Source organism: Melanostigma gelatinosum, assembly GCF_949748355.1.
Source record: "Melanostigma gelatinosum genome assembly, chromosome: 1".
Lineage (NCBI taxonomy): Eukaryota > Metazoa > Chordata > Actinopteri > Perciformes > Zoarcidae > Melanostigma > Melanostigma gelatinosum.
Window position 1 is genome coordinate 12,674,960 of NC_136634.1, and position 23,299 is coordinate 12,698,258.

Here is a 23,299-nt window from a genome sequence, read left to right on the forward strand (position 1 = left end):
TTAGATATCAGGGTTTGCCTGTGCGAGCTCCTCGTCGTGGGCCGCTGACTGTGGGTGGTTGAGAATTACGAGCCCTTTCCCTGCAGAGTCAGAGGTGCACAGGATCCAGTGGTTGTTGTCCTGCTCGCCTCTGCACGAGTTCAGGAAGGTGTGAGCCGTCAGCTCATACTCGTTGCCGTATGGAGTCCTGCAGAGACACAACTGTTACATACACAACCACAGATGGCGATGACATGACTTTTAGCTGCCATATTGGAGGTCCTCATCTTTTGAGTAGCTGTGAAAAGCTGACTGCAGCTTGATCCAAGTGAATCTACATGGTGTGTTTCTGTTACATTTGGACAGGGCTGATTATTTTTGTTAAGATGTATCACATATTTTGTTTGGGTTAAGAAAGCTGATTCGTCTCGAGCTACAGCTGACTGGGTCAGAGTTATGTTTCTCTTGTCACTGTAAAAACACAAGTCCTATCAGGCTGTCTGCTTGTACCTACAGTTAGCTGACTTACATTAACATTGCAGTTTTCTTGCTCTGGTATCTCCTTTGTGGATCTCACATATTTAGATATTATTTGTGCCAATTCTTCAGTGGACCTCCAAATTGACATCCAACATCAAATTGAAGGCGTTTATATCGCATTTAACACGGTAACATAAGGTTTTGGGTTCTTTTTAGAATTAAAAATGGAAAATACCAAATGACATGTTGTCCCAGCACAGCAAGAGCCTGGTTTGTCTTGCAGTGTTTGATCAGCACTCTCACATTAGCCTGTAGAAAAAATTATCAGGATTGCATGGACATCCTCAATGCCACAGAGGAAAAGGAACGTTACAGTTCAGCTACAGATTTAACAGAACACAAAATGCTGACGTTGCAACAGTTGTAATAGTTAACCATGAAGACCCATTAAATACTTACTGGAACAGGCTGACCTTCATATTCGAGCCTCTCCTGGGGTTCAAAGTGCACTGTCTTCCACCATGACGTGAAGGAACCGCTGTCATCCAACGTTACTTCTTGTAGACTGGACTTCTTGGCACACTTTAAAGGAAGTCATACTAATATGAGACTGACGATAGCAGAAAAACCAGTGAAAATGACAAACACAGCGGCTGCATTATGTGCTTTATGCACGTAAGCTCGGCTTTGTTATACTTCTCATCACAGATGGTGGTTGTTCAGTGTAATGTATTCTACTCGATGGTCTTCAATAATTCATTCATGTTAAAAATGTATCTACCTTTTCAAAACTTTTTGTGTCACTCATCAGGTAAAGCTGTGCAGAGAAAGGAAGAGAAATGTGTCAACACAAAGTTAGTTAGTTTTAGTTTAGACACAGACAGAAACACACACAGGCAGACATAGAAGTATTTTAATTGGCACAATTTATCGTCACATTTGACGTCCAAAAAGTACTTAAATACGTGTGTGTGTGTGTGTGTGTGTGTGTGTGTGTGTGTGTGTGTGTGTGTGTGTGTGTGTGTGTGTGTGTAAATGTTAGTTCACTTACACCACCAGCAAAGCCACTTGTTGTTTTTAGAGCAAAACGTTGCTCGAAATGCAGAGTCGACCCTTCAGGACTGCCATCAACACTGTAGTCAGAGAAGCAGCATTACAGGTTTACATCTGGGAGTGTTATTTGTGAGATAGATTTACATTTAATTGGTTGTCAATTCATCAAAATCTAGGCTGAACCGAGAAGACGATCAAACTTGACTATCTAGGAAGTAAAAGTCGTAACAAGGTTTCCGTAGGTGAACCTGCGGAAGGATCATTAAAGTGTGTTTGTGCGTGTACCTGGTGATGATGAAGGCGGTGCGCACGCAGCCCTGAATACCTTTCCCTGCACTGACTTCACATGGGGCCTGAATGCCAGGCGAAGGGCTCCTCCTCACACTGTTAATGTCTGCGTTAATGCTCACTGCACTGCACGCCCTATTTTCTCCTCCCATGTTCACCAGCATCACAACATTCCCAAAGTGCAATCTCCCATCATCTGTCACAGTGAGATTCACCTAGACACGTGAACAAACATTATCATTGCCATCCACATCAGCATTGTGATATTATTGGTGTCATTGATGGTGGTTTGTAATTAGGATAAATTATTTTTACCGGTCTCAAAATGTTCTGTTTGAGGAAGTCTACTTTCTGGGCAACAAGCTCACCCCTCTCTTTTTTGTCGGGATCTCTCTTTGCATCCTGGAAAAAGATCATATATCACTGATTAGCCTGCATATACAAACAAACAAATAGCTTACGATACACCCGACGGCTACAAGGCTGCACGTTGTATTTAAACATTGGTTATATTGTTGCTTAATAAATACAAAGTAATTGTTGCCTGTGTCACGTGGTCTTCCTTGTCCTGTAAGTAGAGAAACTGTGGATGTGTCACTATGTTAGCTAGCTGAGATGAACGACGTGACACTAGCTGTTACGTGACGTTATGTTACGTAGTTTAAACATTAGCTACGCTAGCTAAAAGTTGAGCGCTAGCTACAGCTATATTTTGAACAAACCTCGCAGAGCACGTCCTCAAACCAGTTTCCCATCTTCACTTTGTGGCTATAACGTCCCGAATAAGTCATGTTGGAAAATAATTCCGACAACTATCCGTATGCTAATAATAATATTGTTTGCCCCAATAGACGTAGAATTTGCATGTGTATGGTGGTTTCTATGGTAACTGATGACCAGTCATCTGTCGCGAGAGGGCGTGCTAGTCCAGCAACTGATACCCAGAGCCAGTGAGATCATTATGTGTCCCATGCGAGCAGGACGAACTCATGAAATAAAGTTTATAAAAATAAATACACAAACAATAAATATGTTTTAAAAACATTTCCTGTTGTGCTTTGGCTTGACATCGATGTGCCCCACCAAACAAGCACATACCCAAACATGTGCTGAGCATACCTATCCCCAACAACATACAAAAATGAAAGAAAAAAAAAAAAACTTATGAAAGGAGTCTTCCTCGATTTAATAAGTAGAATAAGTTGTTAAATATTCTGAATTCAGAAATCTGTTTATGTATGTATAATCATTTACAGTTCCTTTGGAAATGACATTCTGCTGAATTAAATACTACTGCAATGGAGACTGAATGAGTTGCGGAGCAATCAGTCCCGCTGTCCATTTTCCTCTCAGTCTGTATGTGTCAGTGACCATTGGCTCTGCCTCTGCCATTTATGTGACTCAGTTTGTGGTGTCTGTCCTTCGGTGAGTCACTGTCATCATCATCCTCCTCTTCATCACTCCTGTCGTCACCTTCCAGCTACAGGATGAAGATGAGCCAGCGAGAAGAGGTTGAAAAGACTCGCATTCATGCATTTCCTTCACATAAATGAATATAAACACACCTTGCTAAAGATAAACTTGTAAGCCATTCGGGATATAAGAACAGCCCAGTAGAGGTGGAGTATCTGAAGAACCAATAACATCACATTGAAGAAGTAGTAGCCAAAGAAAGGAGCAACCTCCTCCAGTGGGTACACCCATGTACAGTGGATCAGCCTGTAGAAGATATGCAAACATAATGTTTTTAACACATTACTCCAAGATCATCTCCATGCATCATCCTTCCATTTCCCACACTTACCAGAAAGGAAAAATGACAAGTCTTGTCAGCATAAAGAGAACTGTAAACACCACAAACATGGCATTAGCAGTCTGGTGCCACTTGGCATAGTTGAAAACCTTTGCACCCTGTGAGATAAAAACAGGAAAAACAATCATGTTCACATTTTTTTCCCTATGCTAAGGCAGGAGGTTGACATATTATAATAAATACATGTACAAATTTACAGTTACATTTTTGCAAACACTGCAGTACGTTAATTCAAGTCATGTAGTGTTGCTTTTACAGTCAACCTCATCTCGCTTTAGTCATCTCAATTGTGATACTTAGTTACCCGTGAATCTGATTGGGACTTTTTCTTTTTTTTTACTTTTGCGCTGCTTAAATGAAAAAAAGAACGTGTGACGAAATGTATGGTGGGGCATGGCAACCGCCTTCCACATAACTGCTGTTCAAAGTCTAATCAATGTTCATACAGCATGGAGGGGATGTACAGGTGGGTCCTGTAGATTTTATCCACACTATCTTGAGTGCAGGTTTTAGGCTTTACATACTAACACGGCGACTAAACCACATGCATCACCTTAGAAGCGAATTGTTGTGCTTTTATTTGAAGATGTAAAAATTCTGCTTTGCAATCTTCAATGTATTTTGATTGTTGCTGCAGAACTGTGACCATTCAAAATCACAGTTAACCTACAAATGACAATAGATATCACGCAGATTAGCTTGCACATGCACTGATGCAAAAACCAGCACTGACCTCTAGCAGTATGTCAGCAGAGTCATGAACTGCCATCACAAGGGTTCCAATACGAATGTAGTTTGAAATCCAAGAGAAACTCAGAAGAGTCAGTGTGGCTATGTGATGGATCACCTGCTCTTTAAAGTCCTACACAAATACAGCAGTGTGCATATGACACAAAGACATCCAGAATGTATTGCATCTTTACAACATTAAACGGAAATACATGGTTTGGTTCATGTGCAGTACTTCGCTTTGATTTTGGACACACATCAGCATACTCACCTTCCGTTTCACATCAAATGTGAGGCTGAGGAGCAGAGAAAGGTAGAAGCCCATTTCCAAGAGGTAATAAAAGTACTGAGACGGCAGCATGGACTGCATGGACACACAGCACACACACTTGGATGTTTGTATACTGTAATATTGTACAAGCCACCCTGATAGCAATGGAAAAATCACTTACCTGTTTAGGGAAGCCTGCCCAAACCTCCTTCAGATTATAAAGCCAAGGTTTCTTCAGCCAACAAAAACAGAGAGGGAAATAAGTGTGTGTGTGTGTGTGTGGGGGGGGGGGGGGGGGGGTAGCCTTGAAAAGGGGTAAATGTTAGCCAACGAGCTCATGCATGATTATCTGCCATACCAACTGTCAAGTGTGTGAGAATAACCCTGAAGCACAAAAAGACATGAGATAAAAAGAGCGACAAGGAGGTTCACAGACTGCACATTAGAGTGAAATCAGAGCGAATAGAGAGACAGAGACAAAATAAAGAGAAAGAACTGTCCCAAAGCAGGAAAGGATGGAAAAAAGGTACCGACACGGGAGACAAGAGCTACTTACGTCATAGAGAGCGAGGACTCCGCAGACAAATGCAAAAAAATAAAACACACATCTCCAACTGTTGACAGACGATGACGATAATGTTACATATTTACACATAGACACTTGTTCTCATGTCAGTGCACAGTCAAACACAAACCTGGCCTCGCAGAACCTCTTGCGAAGCCCTGGACGCTCCTGGTTCCTCCTTCTCTTGAACCAGACTTGAACTCTGCTTTCCGACCAGCTGGTCTTCTTACACAGAGACCTCACATCAGCCTGAGACACAAGGGAAACAATTCAGTTGTTCCACTCTAGGATGCACATTATATACCAGCATTCAAATGTACCCTCTCATGACTTTTGTTTCCTTACCAAGAGAACAACTTCATTCATCGTTAATACCACACAAAGTCACATAACCAAAATCTTATATTCCATATGTGTGACTGTTGATTAGGATTACTGCATGTGCACAACAAAGCACCTATGTTTTTCAGTGAAATGCCCCTTTTAATATACCTGCGATGGAGCTCTTGCTTGGCTGCAGAAGTAGTTTTCGAGGCTGGGGTTTGGCTCTGCTGTCAGACGTACACTGTCCCTGATTCCCCAAACGTTAGCCAGTGGTGTGGCCAGGTACCTGCAACAGCACACAAGCAACATCACAGTAAATGTGTGTCCGTGTATCATCCTGTACTGTCTGGCCTTTAGAGTTCCATATGTAGCATTGCGCCACACAGTATTTGCAACACAATCCCAGTACTCTGAAACCATACGCTTGCATATTCTCGCCTCTCAAACAGGCATCTGATGAGGAGCAGGCAGAGGGCGCAGGGCAGAGCAGCGTGAAGTTGAGAGGCTTTAGCGTAGACATGACCTTCACCGTCTTCCAGATCAGACCAGGAGACGTTTGCTGGCAGCCACAGACGCTCCCACCACAGCCACTCACTGACTGTCTGCAACATGCTGCTGGAAAACACAGAATACAAATCGGATACTGTAAATTGCAGAACCATGATTAATATATTGTTTCATATTCAGGTAATGAAATCACATTTTCTGCAATGTAATATAATTAAAGTAAGCGTTGTCCACTCATTTCTAAGAGAGAACATGAGTTCACAGAGTTCTACAAAAAACGTTTGAATTGTCAACGATTAAGACTGGATTGAAAATAGCATACCACATTGTCAGCCGGAGTGTGCATTCATGAACATATTCATAAACTGGACACAGGCTGAAATAGCTACGGTAGGGATCTGGTCCACGTGGATTCACAGTCAAAAGTGCACCACTATCTTTGTCTTGAATCTAGAGCGCCAATTTTCAGCTGTGGCCACTTCTGGTCTCTTTCAGTATACTTACACTTAGGACATGCAGTCACAAAGGAAGGGAGTAATTTGGAGATAGAGTACAATATATATCAAAGGGCAAGGAAGATAAAGAAGGGCGAGGAGCAATTTAAAAGGAAGAAAGATTAGAAGAGAAGTAAAGTCCTTTCTCTGGACTCTGCCCATAACGGAGTGCAGATAAAAACAATGTTATTTGAACAGTTAGAAAACTATCAAAATGTGAAATAAATAATGAATTCCTGTGATGCCCAGATTTAACCACTGGGCTGCAGTATTACTCATATCAGTGTGTCCCTGAACCTCAATGTTATTAAGTCAGCATCTGAAAACAAGCATACATACCTGCAGCCAGTTTTGCTTTACAAGTACCAACCGAAGAGAGGGAAGCTGAGGAAGATGGTGGACACAAAGTGTGTGACCAAATCCATATTGTGTGAAAGCTAAACCTAAACTGAAAATCTCCAGTTCCATACTTAAGAAGTGATTTCATATTCAGTAGTTTACAGAATTCATCCATTAATGTATGCACATGCCCATGTACACACACACACTCACCTTCAGTATGCCCATTGTGAGACGTACAGGGACCTATTTGTCGGAAGCCAGTCTGTGACTTATACAGTTCATTCATGTAATACACATCAGATAACAGCCCTTAATATATCCTCTATGTTCACTCTCTCAGCGTGTCTGGAGACGTTCTTCAAAGACAGCATAAAAAGTCAAGAAAAAGGCAAATATGCTTCCCTTAATCTGTACAGTGCACCTCATGGTGTGTGAGGCGACAGGCTCCAGTGAGCATGTTGATTTGTTGAGCATGCAGGTGGTCGCTCACCTGGACAGAAACAATGGGATCCTTCCCTCCCACTCTGTCTGCTCTTGTGATCACACCCTCAATGGTGCAGCAAGTCCTTCAAGGTAAAGTAAGCTCATCGCTGGACTGCCCTTACTTGCTCTTGTAGCAGCAGTCTTAAGTGTGGGATAGATACCCTCACCTGCAGGAATTCCCCTTGGAATGCTGGGAAGCCCCCACAAAGGCCCCATTCAGTGGTGGGGCGGGGGCGGCGGAGACAGTGCAGGTTATGGAGAGAGGAGAAAAACGCACAAAGAGAGCGATAGAGTGAAACACCACTCTGTATAAATAGCTGCCTGGGACAAACATACCAATGAAAAACAAGTAACCTCGGTTACATTGAACCATCTTACGATTCTGTGGGGAAATATTGCTGATTAATGACTGTGGTGGTTGGGCGCAGCTGCAGAGGGGACGGAGTGTGTGTGTGGGGGTGGTTCAGGGAACGGTGCCGTGAAGAGGCTTGATTAGCCGCAGCTGAAACGGATCCTTGATTGTCTCTCTCTGAACATTAGTGGGGACGGAGCAGAAGTAAGCAGGAGGCAGGAGTTGACAGGACGATCCTGACGAACGCATGGTACGCTCGGTGGCACGGCAGGAGCGCGCACGGCCGAGACCAGCATTAATAACAATAAAGAACATTACGAAACGCTATTTGAGTGTGTGCTGGCGTCTTTGTGCGTAAAGGACCCACGGCGCTAACAAGAGGTTGTTACAATTACAATTCGTAATTGTGTGTTTTAAAAAAAAAGATTTAAGCAGGTAAACACTGAAAATGAAAGAGGGATACAAAAGTAAAGCAACACATCACTGACCATCCATATTAAAAATACAGCACAGTGAATCATTTCTCAATGTCTCACTACACACCAGAGGGTGGCAACAGAGACAACAGACTGTCATCTCCAAATTAGGATTTACTAGTGACGTTATGAATGCTGTGTTGCTGTTAGTCTCGTATTGACAACTTTATTCAGCTTACGGTCTCTGAAAATAAATGATGTTAATTGGCATCTCTTAAATTCTCTGAATATGTGTAAATTCTTCACATTAGCTGCAAAAAAATACAACACTTCCAATTTCGCCTGCTGTCAGCACTAAAAGCTCTCGTGGCTACAATGCAACATGACAAACCATGACCTTGAGATTTCAGAGAAAAAAGCAGATGTCAAAAATATGTCCTTTTATTATAATTTTACATTTTTATATATCAAAACATCTACAAATAAACTGTAGAGCTAAAAGCATAAGTGTTGATACTAGCTTTGCTGTATATATGTCCTTTCTCTGGTCTAAAGGCAGCACTGCTGCATGTGTGGGGCTGATAAACAGAGGATCAGTGGCTATTGAGCTGTGAAAACGAACCATGAAAAACAATCAAAAAAAAATACGGAAAAACAAGAGGTTGAAGTTCAAGTGGTATAGTTTCAGAGCAGTCTTTCTCTGAATAGTCAAGTAGTCTCCTTGTCAGGGTCAGCCCCTAAACCACTGAGTGGTACAAACAGCTCCATGAAGATTATTAAGAGGGCCAAAAGGACTTTCAGTCAATCTGGATGGTCTCTCTTCAGACCCCAGGTATTATATATGCAAATACGGAGGACAGACGGAGGTCTCTTGGCACAGATGGAAGAAGCTAATCTGGATAGTCCTCGCCGTCCCTCTGCCACAATTTGTCTCTTTCCCTTGTCTTCCAGCTTCTCCTCATACTGGCGCTTTGCGTTTCAGTTCACTGGGGGAAGGGGGGATGCAGCTTTGTAAAGCTGGCGGAATGGCTAGGCTTGGTGGAAGGCTCCTCAGGACCAGGGGCTCTGTGTCGAGGTGGCAGGGTGGAGCACCGGGCTTTGCCCCTGGAGCGTGGCTGCTGAGGCGGAGGGCCTGTCAGCGCGAATAGTTCACTGGGGGCTTCGGGCTGTTGGGCTGATGGAGACTGTGTGGGATGCGGAGATGATGGTGACACAGGTGTGTGTGGGGGAGGGAACGGGTTGGTTGAGGATGTGGCTGATAATGAAGAGCCCAGAGGAAGCAGGGGAATAAGTGTTGGCGCCTGCTGGAACCTTGTGAGGCTGGTGGAGTGGCTTGGCCTTGGCAGGCTGTAGCAATCCTCAGACCCTTTGTGGCGGGAAGGCAGGGTGGAACAGCGGGCCTTTCCCCTTGAGCCTTGCTCTCTGGGAGGAGGAGCAATAAGTGAGAAGAGCCGAGTGTCGCATTCTGATGTCATTTCTGCTCTGGAGCCCTTTAGACTCTGAGATGAGCTTCTTTGAGATGATGGATGTGACAGAGGCTCCTGGTCTTTCTGGTGTTCCTGTTTGGACTCTGAGCGGGGAAGCTCTGTATCTCTGGCTGCGCTCGATGGGAGTTCTTCATCTACGTGAGAAGAAATGAAAGAAGAAGAAAAATGAATCTCTAGACACAAACAAGACCAAAACAAGAAGACAACAGACACATAAGGGTTTCTCCTCTCACCTAACAGGCCCATCTCGCTCATGAATTTGTCCAGATCGACAATAAAATCCTCCATCTCAACTGCTTTATCGTCAACTTCCTTTTCTTCTTCTTCTCTTTGATCCACTTCCTCTTTTTCTTCTCCTCCCTCTTGCTCAGTATCTCCCTTTCCTTCCTCTTTATTTACTTCTTCATCTTTTTCCTTTTCTTCCCCTTCGACCTCGCCACCCTCATCTTCTCCATCTCCTCCTCGCTTTTCCTGTCCATTTTCTTCAACTTCTTCGAATGACTTCCCAACCTCTGGATCACTGTCACTGCTCCTCCTCTGTTGATCCAGATTGATCTCAACCCTTTCCTCTTCCACTTGTTGCTCCTCTATTTCTTCCGGTGGTGCCTCCACCACAATGTCTATGTTGGCGTTAGAGCAGCGCATGGAGCGTTTTGGGGTGTGAGATTTGGCACGTGCTTCTTGGTCTTGATTCAGCAGAAACTCCATCAGCATCATGTTCTCTTTCTTCAGCTGTTCCCGCAGAGATTGAGGTACGTCTGGTATCATCCAGGCCACCAACATGCTGAGGAACATGGCGAGGTTCTAAAGGGGAAATGAAAGTTTTTCTTGCAATGTATATACAAGAAGAAGTATCAGGTGAAAGACAGTTGGTTTGGCGCATTTCTTTTATTTATTTTTATTTTTTAAAAGGGACCATGTACAGTTTAAACATAAATGTCTCCATTCGATGCACTGTACCAGATTGTAGCTTAAGCTAATTTGCATCTGCAGTCCCTTGGCTGGCATACCTCCTTGTTTCTAATATTATATCTGTGCCAGCAATAAAGACAAGACAATGGTGACGAATGAGTGAAGATAGAAAAAAGGCCTTTGCTATAGGGTGCACACCTGCCATTAAAGATATCTATATGTCTCATGGGTGCAATGGTGTACATGGATTTGAGTGGGAAAGACTTGGAGATCTGAGACCACTTTTTAGACGGACATTAACATAAGCACAATTGTAAACATGATATCCATACCTGGAAGAATATAACGAAGGCCAATTTTGCAGCCAGGACCGACCAGTACTGTTTCGAGAAGGTGTAGGCATCTGGGTCCCAAGGTGGGTCTCTGTAGTCCTTATACCTTAAAAAAATACAAACAGTAAATTTGCAAGGAGGAATCTAGACAAACTGAAGGAACACGTTAACACAACAAGAGAAACATTTCATAATTGTTAGGGAGATTTGCCTCAGTAAAATCCCTGCATAAACGACACATTTTACACTTTCAGAGTGGCCTCAAGGACATAAAGGAAAATCCAGGTAGGTCAGGGTTAAAAGAGTCACTCTGACCTGCACATAGAGACTCCGGTGATGAGGGCGGTGTTGGACGCACTACCCGGTGAGAAGTTGCTGATATTAAAGTAGGACAGTGAGTGCTCTGTGTAGCCATTCATTGTGCCATTTACACTGTACATGTACTGGTAAACCATGCGTGGAACAAACTCTGACGTGAAGGAGATGACAAACGCCTGAGAAGACAAACAAGGAGTGGAAACGACACATTGACTCGTCATCAGCTAAATTCAACTTTTTAACATCAATATTTTAACATCAATAGTATGATCTGCCTCCAACAATTAGATTCATTTTGATAATACTTTTGAGAATTATCTCCACATTACTGTATTACTGAGAGATCGAACCAAAATAAACCGTTTTACACAACAGGAAACAGCTCACAGCCTCAGCCAGACGGCATTGTACCCAGAATTATTGAGACAGACCAGCCGTGACAGCGGCGCTTGTATTGTTTTTATCTTGTGAGTCTTTGTGTTTGTCACAGTGCGGTCCTGGACACATGTAGCGGGAACTACCACAGAGGTGGTTTGAGTACTTTGCCAGGTGTTTCTATGTCTGTGGACAAATTCTGTAGCTGTGAATGAATTGCACCTGTACAAAATGCAGTCATGAATCTGAGCACATGAAATCTAACTGAAGTTTGAGTTTAAATATAGGCTTGGCCCGAGCGAGGGCACTGGAAGTAAGGGGGTGGGAAGTGAGGAAGGGGCCGTAGACGTTTTTCACAGCAGACATTTTCAGACTGAGGCAGGAAATGTGTTAAAAACCAAAGAACTGTTATGCTGGTTGGATGTCTACTGCAGCAAGGGAGAGAGACAACGAGCACCTGCAGCTTTTATAGCCTGAAAGGCCCAAGTGAGCTCAATCAAGCTGACGACCCTCCCTAGTCAGCTGCCTGCTGAGGTTGGCTAGCACAGAGGGAGGGGCATCTCAATAGTAAGAAAAGCACAGGTGAAAATGACTGTTAATGTTAAATTGACAGAAACTATCCAAGTAAGCTGTTCCAGTGAGCCAGCATGCACCACATGACCTCCCCTAAGTAGATTCAAGCCATCACTAATGTTATGAAATAAACCTGTACCATTCCTCCGATGACAAGTCTAAAAGTTCTGCTGTGATAAAAGTCTATTTGCCCCTCCCCCTTACCCCGCTGGTGGGATCCCATCGCAAGATGGTCTCTAGTTATGAGTAGTCCCCTTTTTGTGACGTGAAACACATTCCTACCACCGGTTTTCTGTGACTCCAGTGATAGACAGCTGGCTTAGGTAATGTGTAAATCAGTGTACCATTGCAGCAACGAAGGCAAAGGGGAAGAACACTGCCTGCTAGAAACATGAACGTAAATTCATCCAAGCAAATTATTCCAAAAACTTAAGATACACACAATATGTTTTGGTGAGAAACAGAGTTTGTTGAAAACACATGGTAGGGATTCAAGATGTAGATTGTTGTGCACATCACTTTAGTAGGATACTCTACCAGAGGTCAAAGGTTATGGGCACAATAAACATATACTCACTCACTCACTCACTTACATTGGTAATGACAGAGAACTTGCTGATTCCACAGAGAATGTTGTACCAAATCCCTGGAGAAAGCATGTGCATGAAAAGAGACAGAGAGGGAAAGGGAAGTGTGTGTGTGTGTGTGTGTATTTGTGTAAAAGTGACAGACAGACAGACATGGAGACAAAGAGACAAAAACACGGAGGGACAGAGTGGAGTAAAGGAAAATAAAGTGATTAAAAGCTCCAGGATAGTTTGATTCACATTCACACAGAGACTGGCGGAGTGGACACACTCTCATGTGTCATCTGTACCTATGTCTTTACACCTCACAGGATCAGGCCGTCGGAGCTCAGTCACAAATTTTGCAGCATCGAGGCGGATCTCAATGATGTTGTTGAGCAGAGCGAACGCTGGCGCCAGCGGGAAGGAGGCCACGAACAGAGACACGAACCCATACTGGATCACTGTAAATGTTAACACACACACACACAGTTAAACAATCATCTTATGTGATTGCAGCTCAGTGAATAATAGAGTGAAACCAAAAGAGACTCACTCATCTCCATGTACTCTGGGGTCACGCCTTCATAGGGCTCAAGAGCGAAATCTTTGTCAAATTGTTGCTTCGGTCTCTTCTCTTCTGTATCATTCTCCTCTTTTTCTGCTGCTCTTTTCTTTACTTTTTCTTCCTGTATTGTTCTGTACATCTTTTTCAGCTTACTGTAAAAACAAGAAGAAGCAGAGGATGGAGTCAGAGCAAAGATATGAAATTTGGTAAATCTTTTGTGAGAAGTGTATGCTCGTAGAAGTAAACAATATCTTTATATGTACAGTATATACATACGGTATGAGAACCTCGAACACATTGTTTTGGATGAGCTGCTTTCCGAGCATGATCATGCTGAGCTGGATGCACAACTCGATGAGGCAGCCTGGCGGAGCGCACTGTAGAGAAAAAGCACACGTGTACAAGGGTGCACGTGGGTGCACATTTGCTGTACATAGACGTAAACAGCAACCACTAATGTGTTTAACTGAGCTCACCTCCTCCATGCGGTAGTGTCCAAAGACATAAACATAATCGCCAGGCCGCCCACTAAACCTGAATGAAGAGAGGACCAAGTCACATGATAAGAAGTAAAGAAAGACAACGGAGGAAAGTGAGACTTTAAAAGAGACACACACACCTGCCCTTGAAGAAGGCCACATAGAAAATAGGTGCAAAGGCGTTCATGGACTTGAGGAAGAAAGACTTAAAGATCAGCTTCTCTTCAAACTCTTCCTTTGTTTTTGGAAGTTCTATCGGGAAGAAGACACAACAAACGTAAACACGTTAAGCAGACCTGCTCATAACAGTATGTTACAATCACAGTGAGGGACTTTCAACGAGACTGGTGATTCCTAAATCAGTAACATGGCCTTTTATGCTACTGAACTCTACCACATTCTGTCTCCAGTGGAACATAAGTTGTATAACATTGTGAGTCCTCATCATTAAATACTATACCCAGTTCAGTCAGCCACACAGCGATTGCTCCATAGACCTCCTCCAACACCAGAACGACCAGCATGTTCAGGACGATGCCTGTGGTGGTGACGGTCATCCTCACGCTGGCCTTGGCTTCAGGATCGGGGTTCACGGACCAAACGCTTAACATGCAGATGCGATAAACTACCACCCCAAACACAGCTGAGAAGGTTACGAAGATCTGAACACACACACGAGTAAAAAGTGACTCTGGTGTTTAATGACAATTCTTTATGATGATATTATATTTTTAATAATTGGTTTGTAGAAATATCAATTTTTCTTTTTTTCTTTTCTGTATCAATTTTATTTTAATAAATGTTTTAATGGTTTTTAATGTCTGGAATTGTTTCCCACAATAAAACAATGTTACTAGTTTGTTACTTTAGAGTCAGTACTGTTGACACTAGATTTATGAGAAACTAATGGATACAATATGAGAAACAGTGAGGAAATTATATAGATAAATAGAAAATGATGGAGGTAAAATCACAGATATTATGACAACAGAAGGGAAAACTGCTGATTTCTGTTAAATGCCTGGTATGTCCAGAAAAAAATGCAAAAAATGTGATAGCATTGAAATAGTTTAAATGCAGTACCAGGAATAGTAAGGTGGAGACATTGATGAGATAACCTGACAGATGATCCTCAATGTCCAGTGACTCTGGTTCTCGCTGTCAAGAAAAACATGCATATTACTTGGGCACACAGACACACACACACACACACACACACACACACACACACACACACACACACACACACATACATACACACACACACACACACACAATGATGTATTACTTAATGCATGTGTAGAATGTGATGTGCAGTAATGCTGAGCAAATGTTCTGCACACATGTTATATTTATATATTTTCTGTCTGGCAGGAGCATGTTTGCCATCTGAGAGGACAGAAGTCCCCTCCCCTTCTTCCTCTCCCTCCTCCCTTTTCTCGCTTCCATCAGTAATCTGGGCTAATCTCAGGAAGGTAAGCAGCTTTGGACTCAACCACCCACTGCAGGTGGAGGGGTTTTCTGTTTGTGCACCAACATAAATACAGACAGACAAATACAACTAGCATCTCTGTCCACATAATGTCCTATCACAGCAGTGCAGTGATACCTGCGAGGCCAGCATCTGGTCTGTTTCTCTATCCACACCATCCTCAGCTTGAGTCAACTGCAACAGAGTGAGAAACAACTGTCAGTAACAACCTGTCAATTTCAACCATTTATATGTCACAAGTCATACAATTGTATCTGAAACACAAAAACACACTCAGACACAATACCTTCTTCTTAGACTGTGCTTTCATCTTAGCTTTCTTCTCCTGTAGAACTTCTTCATATGCAGGCCTCAGCTCCTCCTGTAGCACACACATGCACATGTTAAAACAAGGGATCACATACAGCAAGAAAATAATCCTGAGTATCACAACTTCACAGTATGAGGGCTCCAGTCACCAGTTAAAGCGACACATTTTACTGTCCCAAATCAATCTAAAGCTGCAAACCCACTCAACGCCGCTATATTCTCTGACATTTTTCATGGCTGTTGCATGATATTTGCAGTTTTAGGTCCGGGACAGATTCAAATTCTTTTACTGACTTTAACTTGAAAACATTTTCAAAAGGAGCAGACTGATTTTAATTGGATTTTCTGTACAAACACAGAAAAGCGTTGTTGATTACGGTTTCCTCATTAGAAGACACTATTCGCCACCGTTAAGAGTAAACAGGGTCTCCTCGTCGACAGCTCAGAATATGCTTCTCAAGTACAAAGTGAAGAGAACAGACCCCAACAAATCTATTTGCAGTATAAAGATACGCGTAAACTGTTAAACTGCATGAACGTTAAATGCAAGTTGTAGTTTTATTCGTAAAAATTCCAGATTTGCTTGGATTATTGATTCGTATTATATGATTTTCAACTGCTTATAAATATTCCAAAAAATAGCAATGACATTTTTGGAAATTTCTAAAAAAACTAACAAATATAATACAGCTTCTTAAACCAGATTGTGGGTACTTTAATAGGTATAGAAACTTGCCCACCTGGACTCGCTCCTTCAGGCAGCAGAGACAGAAATACATAAAACAGAGACACACAGAGAGAGAGAGTTTATGTTGTAACCCTGCTGTGTCATCAGCACGTGCACTGCTTTAAGAACAGAACAATCCCATTACAGGCCCTTACAGAGAAAAGGGTTAATGCATTGGTGGCCACGTGTATGTGTGTATGTGTGTGTTATAGGGGGAGGGCACTGTTCTGACACAAATAATAATCTGCAAGGTAAACAACTGTCGTCATGATTGACCCGGGCCTTGAGGTTAACACTCTCACTCTGACTGACTTGGCACTTTAACAAACAGAACGATAGACACAAGGATCCATATTCAAGTGAAGGCTCTGACTGCACAAATGAATCTGTGTGTGTGTATTGCTCATTGCAGTATTCTTGAATCTATTTTGGTACCTCTTCATCCTCCAAGCTAGTCAGGTCCCACATATGTTTCAGAAACATCTGTTGCCTTTTCCAGTGCTCAAGGAAACAGGCAGCTACAAGACGATACACAGAAGGAATATTAACATATTAAAATGAAAAACACACAAGAAGATGCAGAAAATATACTCCACTTGAATTCATACAAACATGAGCCACCTCAAAGTTGACCGAAAGCACATTAACATGCAGGGTAGCAGCATGATGTTGATATCTATAAGTACAGCGATTAGAACCAGTGACTCTCATAGTGTCCAATCATACTCTCACTGTCACTCCTTGTAACATGATCAGGAAAGTGTATGAGGATGTTTAGCTACCCCAAAGAGACATGAAAATGGCGAAGAGGACAGTGGCTCCATTGTCAAAGAGGTATGACGCTCGGGCCAGTGAGCACACCGTACTCAGATGCCAATAGTCACACACTCCATCACACAGTGGACACATGGTGATGTTCAGGTTGTCATCACATGTCTCCTGGCTGAAAAAGACCAAGAAAATAATATAAACACATGTCCATTGACAATATAATGTACTTTTGACAAGCATACACAAGTATGAAGAGTTGTTTTTATCTGCTTACCTTGGCACATGGGCATCCACAGTGAATATGCCGTACAGGAAGACAATGATGCCCAGTACAGAGGGAGGGATGAGGAGCTGAGTGTAAACACCCAGCCAGGCAAAATACAACCCAATCTGCTCTCCAAAGTACTTCCTGTTAAAATAAAGCCAGCGTATCAACTAGCTGTCTGGATTTGCAGGTTTACAGATTTATATTTTTGCCCCTCTAACCACAGGGCCTACTGTCTAACTCTGGTCCACAGCGGTAAACAGTATGTCCACGGCTACAGGCCCGATCATCCCAGTGAAGTCTAGTGCCACCAACATATCAAAGCTTTCCCTTAACCAACTCTGTGGTGCATCATAAAAGGCCTCGCCAAAATAGTGGCTAATATGTAGTTCATTATCAAAGTACTTTACTGATATGATTATAATAAACACATCATGACAATAAATGCACAACATCACCTCTAAAGTGTTCATATGATTATCAGGACAATCTTTTTATGTTTAGCCCCACTCGATCTTCAGTATATTTGTTTTTTAGTGACTTAATGAACATCGCAGTCTGAAGCTCTTTTATTCACATTTTGCTTAGTACCTGATCAGGTCCACAGGCTGGTATTTGTGCATGACTCCATAGTTAGCCCATTCTTCATGAAGGAGCTGAAGGACATCCGGGCACAGGACATGAGAGAAAAACACAAGTTAATGACAGTTAATAATCGAATATTTGACACGTTGTGTCTATGTAATGTTTTTGGGACAAACAGCATAGCTTTGAATTTTGTATATTTACAAGGAACCAGGCTGATATCATTTTTCAAAATCGATGCAGCAGAACCAGAATTATCATCTTTTATCATGCAAGATCAGAACAAGCTCATCTTCCAAATAAGGACAAAAATATGTCTTTTAACAGCGTCATCTGTTCCTGCCTTAAAAGAGTGACTGGCATCACCTCCAATGACTCCACAAATATTAATAAAAGGGTAGTTTAAAAACACTCATCTCACCTGTCGGTCATTTCGCTGATCTTTCCGTCCTCTCCTTGTGAACGACCCCTAAAGAAGAAAAACAAGTTACCAGCTCTTCATAGAGAGATACACTGCCTAACAGTATGCCATGTTTTTCAGATTCTCCCCATTGCCCCCCACTTGTATAAACGTCCATACTGCAGATATATTGACTAACCTGTCCTGTATGACGCAACAAAGTCCTCTATGTACATAAGATGTAGCACACACAAATATATGTTCACATTGTCCAGTGAAGGTTCTTCTCCTCTCATACTCACATCATGCAGAGGGAAGGCAGAGTCGTAGACACCCCGAGCCAATAATGAGTTGATGCCTTATGACACAAAGAGGAAATGCCACACAGTGTCATGGACACGCTCAGTTTTGTGACTGATAGCATACGGAAACATGAAATCTGACATAATAACACCACAGCAAGTTAGACCTTACCAGTGGTTTGGCAAGTTTGTCTGCAGGTAATACGTGAAATAATTTCAGCGACCTAGACACAAACAAAGCAAAGTCCAAATTGTGTGTGAGCTCAAATATATACACAACATATTTCTCTTAATATAAAATGAGAAGATATTTGTTTCTGGACTCACCATTCTGCTGCGTGTTGCATTATCAAATACAGTTTCTGTTGACTTGATGTCGTACCTGCAAGAAATGACAATAACAATATTCAATATTAACAATCGACCTGTTCACCAAATGTATGCATTGTAGTGGGATCATTGTGAGCTCTTTTATATTTGCCAATGAAAGTGTTTTTTGTTTGTGAGTTTGTTAAATCAAATAGTTTTGGTCAACCTAAGAAAGTTCCTACTACTACAGTAAACATTCAATTGACGGCGAAGCTCCACCATGTTATGATGAAAGCACACAGCCTGCAGGTGATTCAGATATGAGGGTGTTATCTAAATCACTGACCAGGACTGGACTGAAAGGCATGTGTGTCCCCAGCCGAGGGCGACTCCTAAAGTTGGTTCGTTTTTGGATACCCCTCCACTACATGTGTGCATGTGAGCATCACAGTCCAGGTATACTCACAGGTGGAGCTTGTCTCTGATAAAAGGGTGTTTGAGGGTTTTGAAGCGGACGTGTGTCTGTGAGTCTCTGTGGATGTCAAAGTTAGGGACGTCCGGTTGAAACGGTGTGTTGACTTTGCCCATTATGGAATCCCATATTCCAGCAATGCCCATCCGTTTCCGCAATTCACACTTCTGCTCAATGAAATACATACATGGATTAATTACTCAGTCACACTATGTTGTATTTACCACACTACACATATCTGGTACTATTCATGTCATGTCACAGCTTTCTGACATATAACTCATTCGTCTTTAAATGGGATTGTAATGTGCACCCAAATTAATGTCATGCAAATGTGAAAAATATATTGTATATTGTAGAATATTAAAGACCAGGGTGTGTAAAAGGCTGCTGACCTTTTTCACAGCAACTTTGATCTTCTGAAGCTCGGCTTCTCGGCTGAGGATTGGCCATGGGATATGCAGCCGAATAAACCCTAGGCCATTTGCCCTCTGCAAATAAACACACACATTAACACACAGATCATCACGATATTTTAACTTTAACCACTGTGTACATGACCAATTAGACTTGGATTACAGGCCTATATGGACAGATTAACTGTGTATCATGTCTTCTTGACTCCCTTTGTCTTTTGCATGTAATTGCTCCCGCTAGTCCTGACTGAGGCAGCCAGGTGAGCTTTTCCTAAACCTGTAAGTATGCTGCTTTGTCTTGTAATTGAGGCTGGTCATATGGAATCCCATTAGTTCAAGCCCAACACCTCCCAAACATCCAGAGTATAGAAAATGAGTGCAAATAATGTTGGGAGAGGTACCTGAAGGCCACCATAATGTAGCCAGTTATCAATTATGATCATGTGAACAGTGACTAGCTTATTACCTAGCTTATTCTGGACCACTGAGTTACAAGTTCAGTGCAAGGCAGATACAACTGCACAGGTTAAAACAACTCCTGCTACACCTCTAATGTCGAATGTCTAGTATGGTGGTCGCATTAAAATCTAAATCTGCACCAAAATACTCTAATTCTGATCCAACAACTCCCTCATGCTTTAGCCCACAGAAAACAACACAACTGAGCGTATGACTATCAGCAACACTAAATATTAAAATGTTTCCTTCACTGTTCTTTTCCCAAAACGTTAGCCAAATCGTATTTTACTACACACACAGTGAGTGCCCCCCTTCTACCCATTCAATCAAAATGAAACCTATCTCGCCGAATGTGCATTCAAGTGTCAGCACACACACCTCCGAGTAGTGGATCACTCTCTAATAAGGCCCTATAATCTGGCCCATAACTGTCTATAGGAGTGTACAGCAGATGAAAAAGTAATCATGGTGACAGCAGATACACACCTCTTTATCACGCTGTAGCTGTAGTCCAGCATCCAGTAAACCCGCCTCAAACTCCTCCCTCATTACAGCCTTTTCCTCCTGAGACAGCTTTGACTCCTCTACATCTCCTGCAGGTGCACCTGCCTCCCCAGACTCTGCTTCCGTTTCCCATCGGCCCGATATCGGAAATGGTATACTCCCATTGGATGCAATGGAAAGGCGTGCCTTGGACGCCCGCCTTTTTTTGTATTTGTAGCACAGGACGTAGTCCACTTTTCTCTTGCCATCGGCAAAATAAAGCCCAGGGCCTAGATCGATGCCAGACTCCTGCACAAACACACACAGGGAATTAATGAGGTCAGCAATGAAGGTTACAAGTAGAGAATTTAGAGAGTAATATGATGTAAGAGCATGACAATTAGATAATGCTCCGTGTGTGTCGGCTCAGGGACGGGAAACCTGAGCTGACATATTGCAGCAGGATGTTAAAGCCTCAGGATGTGAGGAGACCGTACCGGAACAGGGGGCTCGTCATTGTCAGGGGGGGTGATAGCGCCTCCGTTGGCAGCATCCAGCCCAAGCCCGGACAGAGATCGGGCCAATGACACCAGCTTCACTGAGTGAAAAGTGGATGACTCACTCATTTCTGTGGTGACAGGCATACGGTCTTTTCCGTTTCATCACTGTTGGTATATGAAAAGAAAAACAAAGATTTAAGGATTCAGAAGTCGGGATGAACTGGCAGCTCAGGCTGCAAGTGAACAAAAATGTTCGATTAAAGGACGAAAAATTCCTCCCAGTAGCATCATGATATTTGAGCACGTTGGTCGCAAATGTTTGTCCGACCCTTTAAAAATGCTGAATGTAAAATTATCCAACAATTCTCAAGGAATAAAGTAAACAGAGCAAGGTCTGAAAAAAGTAAACATAATTCCCAAATTTCTGGTTAATATGGAAGCCCATTAATGCACTTGGGAAAGAAAGTGCAATTCATTCCTTTTCTGATTAATAAGACTTTTTTTCTCACAACTATGACTCATAAATATGTTTTCTCGTGTCAGAAATGTGCTTCCATTTCTTTAACCACTATTTGAACCAATCATTTTTTTTTTACATTTTTTTTTACATTTTGAAGCGTTGATAATGGCCTGTGGCAGATATGTAGAGCCAGCTAAACATGTTACACCTGGATCAATTTTACTTTCAAAGATGTGATTGAAATGTCACACACAGTAGTAGTTGTTTTAGACTGACAGTGAGCCAAAGTTAAGCTCTCTCATCTATATTTCACCCAATTGAAGATGTAGGCTCAGATTAAGCTCACAGTTCAATCCAAGCCGCACAGTTTACAATCTGTTGGGGTAATTTGGTCGCTGGGCTCATTCTTTGGAGATAAAGGAGGAAGTGTTAAGAGGAAATTGAGTACCGGTAGATAAGTTCACACTAAAAGAAGCGCATGACTCCAGGTTCAACATGCAGATATAAAATATGGAAGTGTTTTAAGTGCAAATAACAAAGCTAATATTCCTAAAATGTGCAATTCAGTTCCTCAATTGTTCCTAAAGGTCAGAAATAACAAAAAAGATAAGAATATTGTTACCAGTATGCATCGTTTTAAAAATTGTTTAAGATAATTACAACATGGGACAACAAAAATTGAACATATTTCTCAGTGCTTGCTCAACATTTATTGGATGTGGGAAAGCATTGTGGCATTTTATGATAAAGCTTCATCTTTCATATGTTTGTGATCATCTCATGTTTGTCAGAAGATGAATCTATCAGTGACGCCGACATTGTTGCTGTTACTTCGGTGAAAGACAAAGGGAATTGCATGCAACAGTGGTTCCACCACAGTTTCAAAACTACATGTCCTAGTCGCCGGAGACGCCGGGGAGCAGACATGCAGGTATACCAACAGTCAACCACATAAACATATACAGTGGGCTTCAACCGTCAATCCCCTGACACATAATCCCAGTTTACCATGTGTTAGCAAACACAGAGCCAAGCTGGAACTGGAGAATATGTCTCATAAGAGTTCAACCGGTCAAAACGATGACAATTACGGCTCCATCAGGACACAGTGCTATTTAAATCAGTGGTTCTCAAACTTTTTGTTTTGTAACATTCATAAAACAAGTTGATGTCATATGCTGTTATACTGTTAGCCACATGCTTCATTTGCTTATTAGCCATGATTCCCCAATGGCTGATTATATTCTTAAAGCTTCCAAGAATGTTTATGTTGCTAATGCTAATCAATATGCCTGCACAATTTGACTCAGCTATGATAGTTTGATAGTTATGATAGTTTAATTCTGCCAAAATGGCTCCTTTGGAAATACCTTACCATGAGGTCCAATATAACAGACCATATCGTGTTGTATTATATTTTCATATTTCTAACCTATTACTACTTTTTGTGTTTATTTTAAGGCACAGATTTTGTTTTTTTTGTTTTTCTATATCCTTGCTGCGTTTTCGCTCTGGAAAAGGCACAAGAGGAATGCATCCAAGTGTGTGTCTCTGCGAGGGGCTTAAAGGCCTAAAGCTCCATGACAGCTCAACAGCGAAGGCAAGAATGTCAGCTGCACCCTCACCCTAACTACCGTGAACAT

At 42.2% G+C, this 23,299-nt stretch overlaps 3 protein-coding genes across 3 annotated transcripts; all 3 read right to left on the reverse strand.

Annotated features, from left to right (window-relative positions):
* cfap161 (cilia and flagella associated protein 161) lies at nucleotides 1–2,604 on the reverse strand (the record flags this gene model as incomplete). Its single annotated transcript, XM_079277855.1, has 8 exons — nucleotides 2,523–2,604; nucleotides 2,116–2,202; nucleotides 1,798–2,015; nucleotides 1,511–1,592; nucleotides 1,241–1,276; nucleotides 919–1,041; nucleotides 695–768; nucleotides 1–187 (listed from the first exon to the last, which is right to left on the reverse strand). Exons 1-8 carry the CDS (start codon nucleotides 2,589–2,591, stop codon nucleotides 1–3), a joined length of 876 nt encoding a protein of 291 aa, XP_079133981.1. The 5' UTR covers nucleotides 2,592–2,604.
* Nucleotides 2,605–3,163: 559 nt separating this feature from the next.
* Nucleotides 3,164–6,113, reverse strand: cers3b (ceramide synthase 3b; the record flags this gene model as incomplete). Its single annotated transcript, XM_079277678.1, has 10 exons — nucleotides 3,164–3,280; nucleotides 3,366–3,519; nucleotides 3,605–3,711; nucleotides 4,347–4,475; nucleotides 4,614–4,706; nucleotides 4,795–4,845; nucleotides 5,170–5,227; nucleotides 5,309–5,427; nucleotides 5,671–5,788; nucleotides 5,941–6,113. The coding sequence occupies 10 exons, from the start codon at nucleotides 6,111–6,113 to the stop codon at nucleotides 3,164–3,166; spliced, it is 1,119 nt and encodes a 372-aa protein (XP_079133804.1).
* Nucleotides 6,114–9,079: 2,966 nt separating this feature from the next.
* ano2a (anoctamin 2a) lies at nucleotides 9,080–21,340 on the reverse strand (the record flags this gene model as incomplete). The annotated part of the gene is made up of 26 exons (XM_079290382.1): nucleotides 9,080–9,717; nucleotides 9,817–10,387; nucleotides 10,828–10,933; nucleotides 11,143–11,321; nucleotides 12,687–12,739; nucleotides 12,971–13,123; nucleotides 13,216–13,379; nucleotides 13,504–13,604; nucleotides 13,704–13,761; nucleotides 13,847–13,958; nucleotides 14,167–14,368; nucleotides 14,790–14,864; nucleotides 15,316–15,372; nucleotides 15,485–15,559; nucleotides 16,670–16,752; nucleotides 17,017–17,177; nucleotides 17,280–17,414; nucleotides 17,862–17,926; nucleotides 18,277–18,324; nucleotides 18,558–18,613; nucleotides 18,730–18,781; nucleotides 18,885–18,939; nucleotides 19,333–19,505; nucleotides 19,734–19,829; nucleotides 20,700–21,005; nucleotides 21,194–21,340. The coding sequence occupies 26 exons, from the start codon at nucleotides 21,338–21,340 to the stop codon at nucleotides 9,080–9,082; spliced, it is 3,921 nt and encodes a 1,306-aa protein (XP_079146508.1).
* Nucleotides 21,341–23,299: the final 1,959 nt, after the last annotated feature.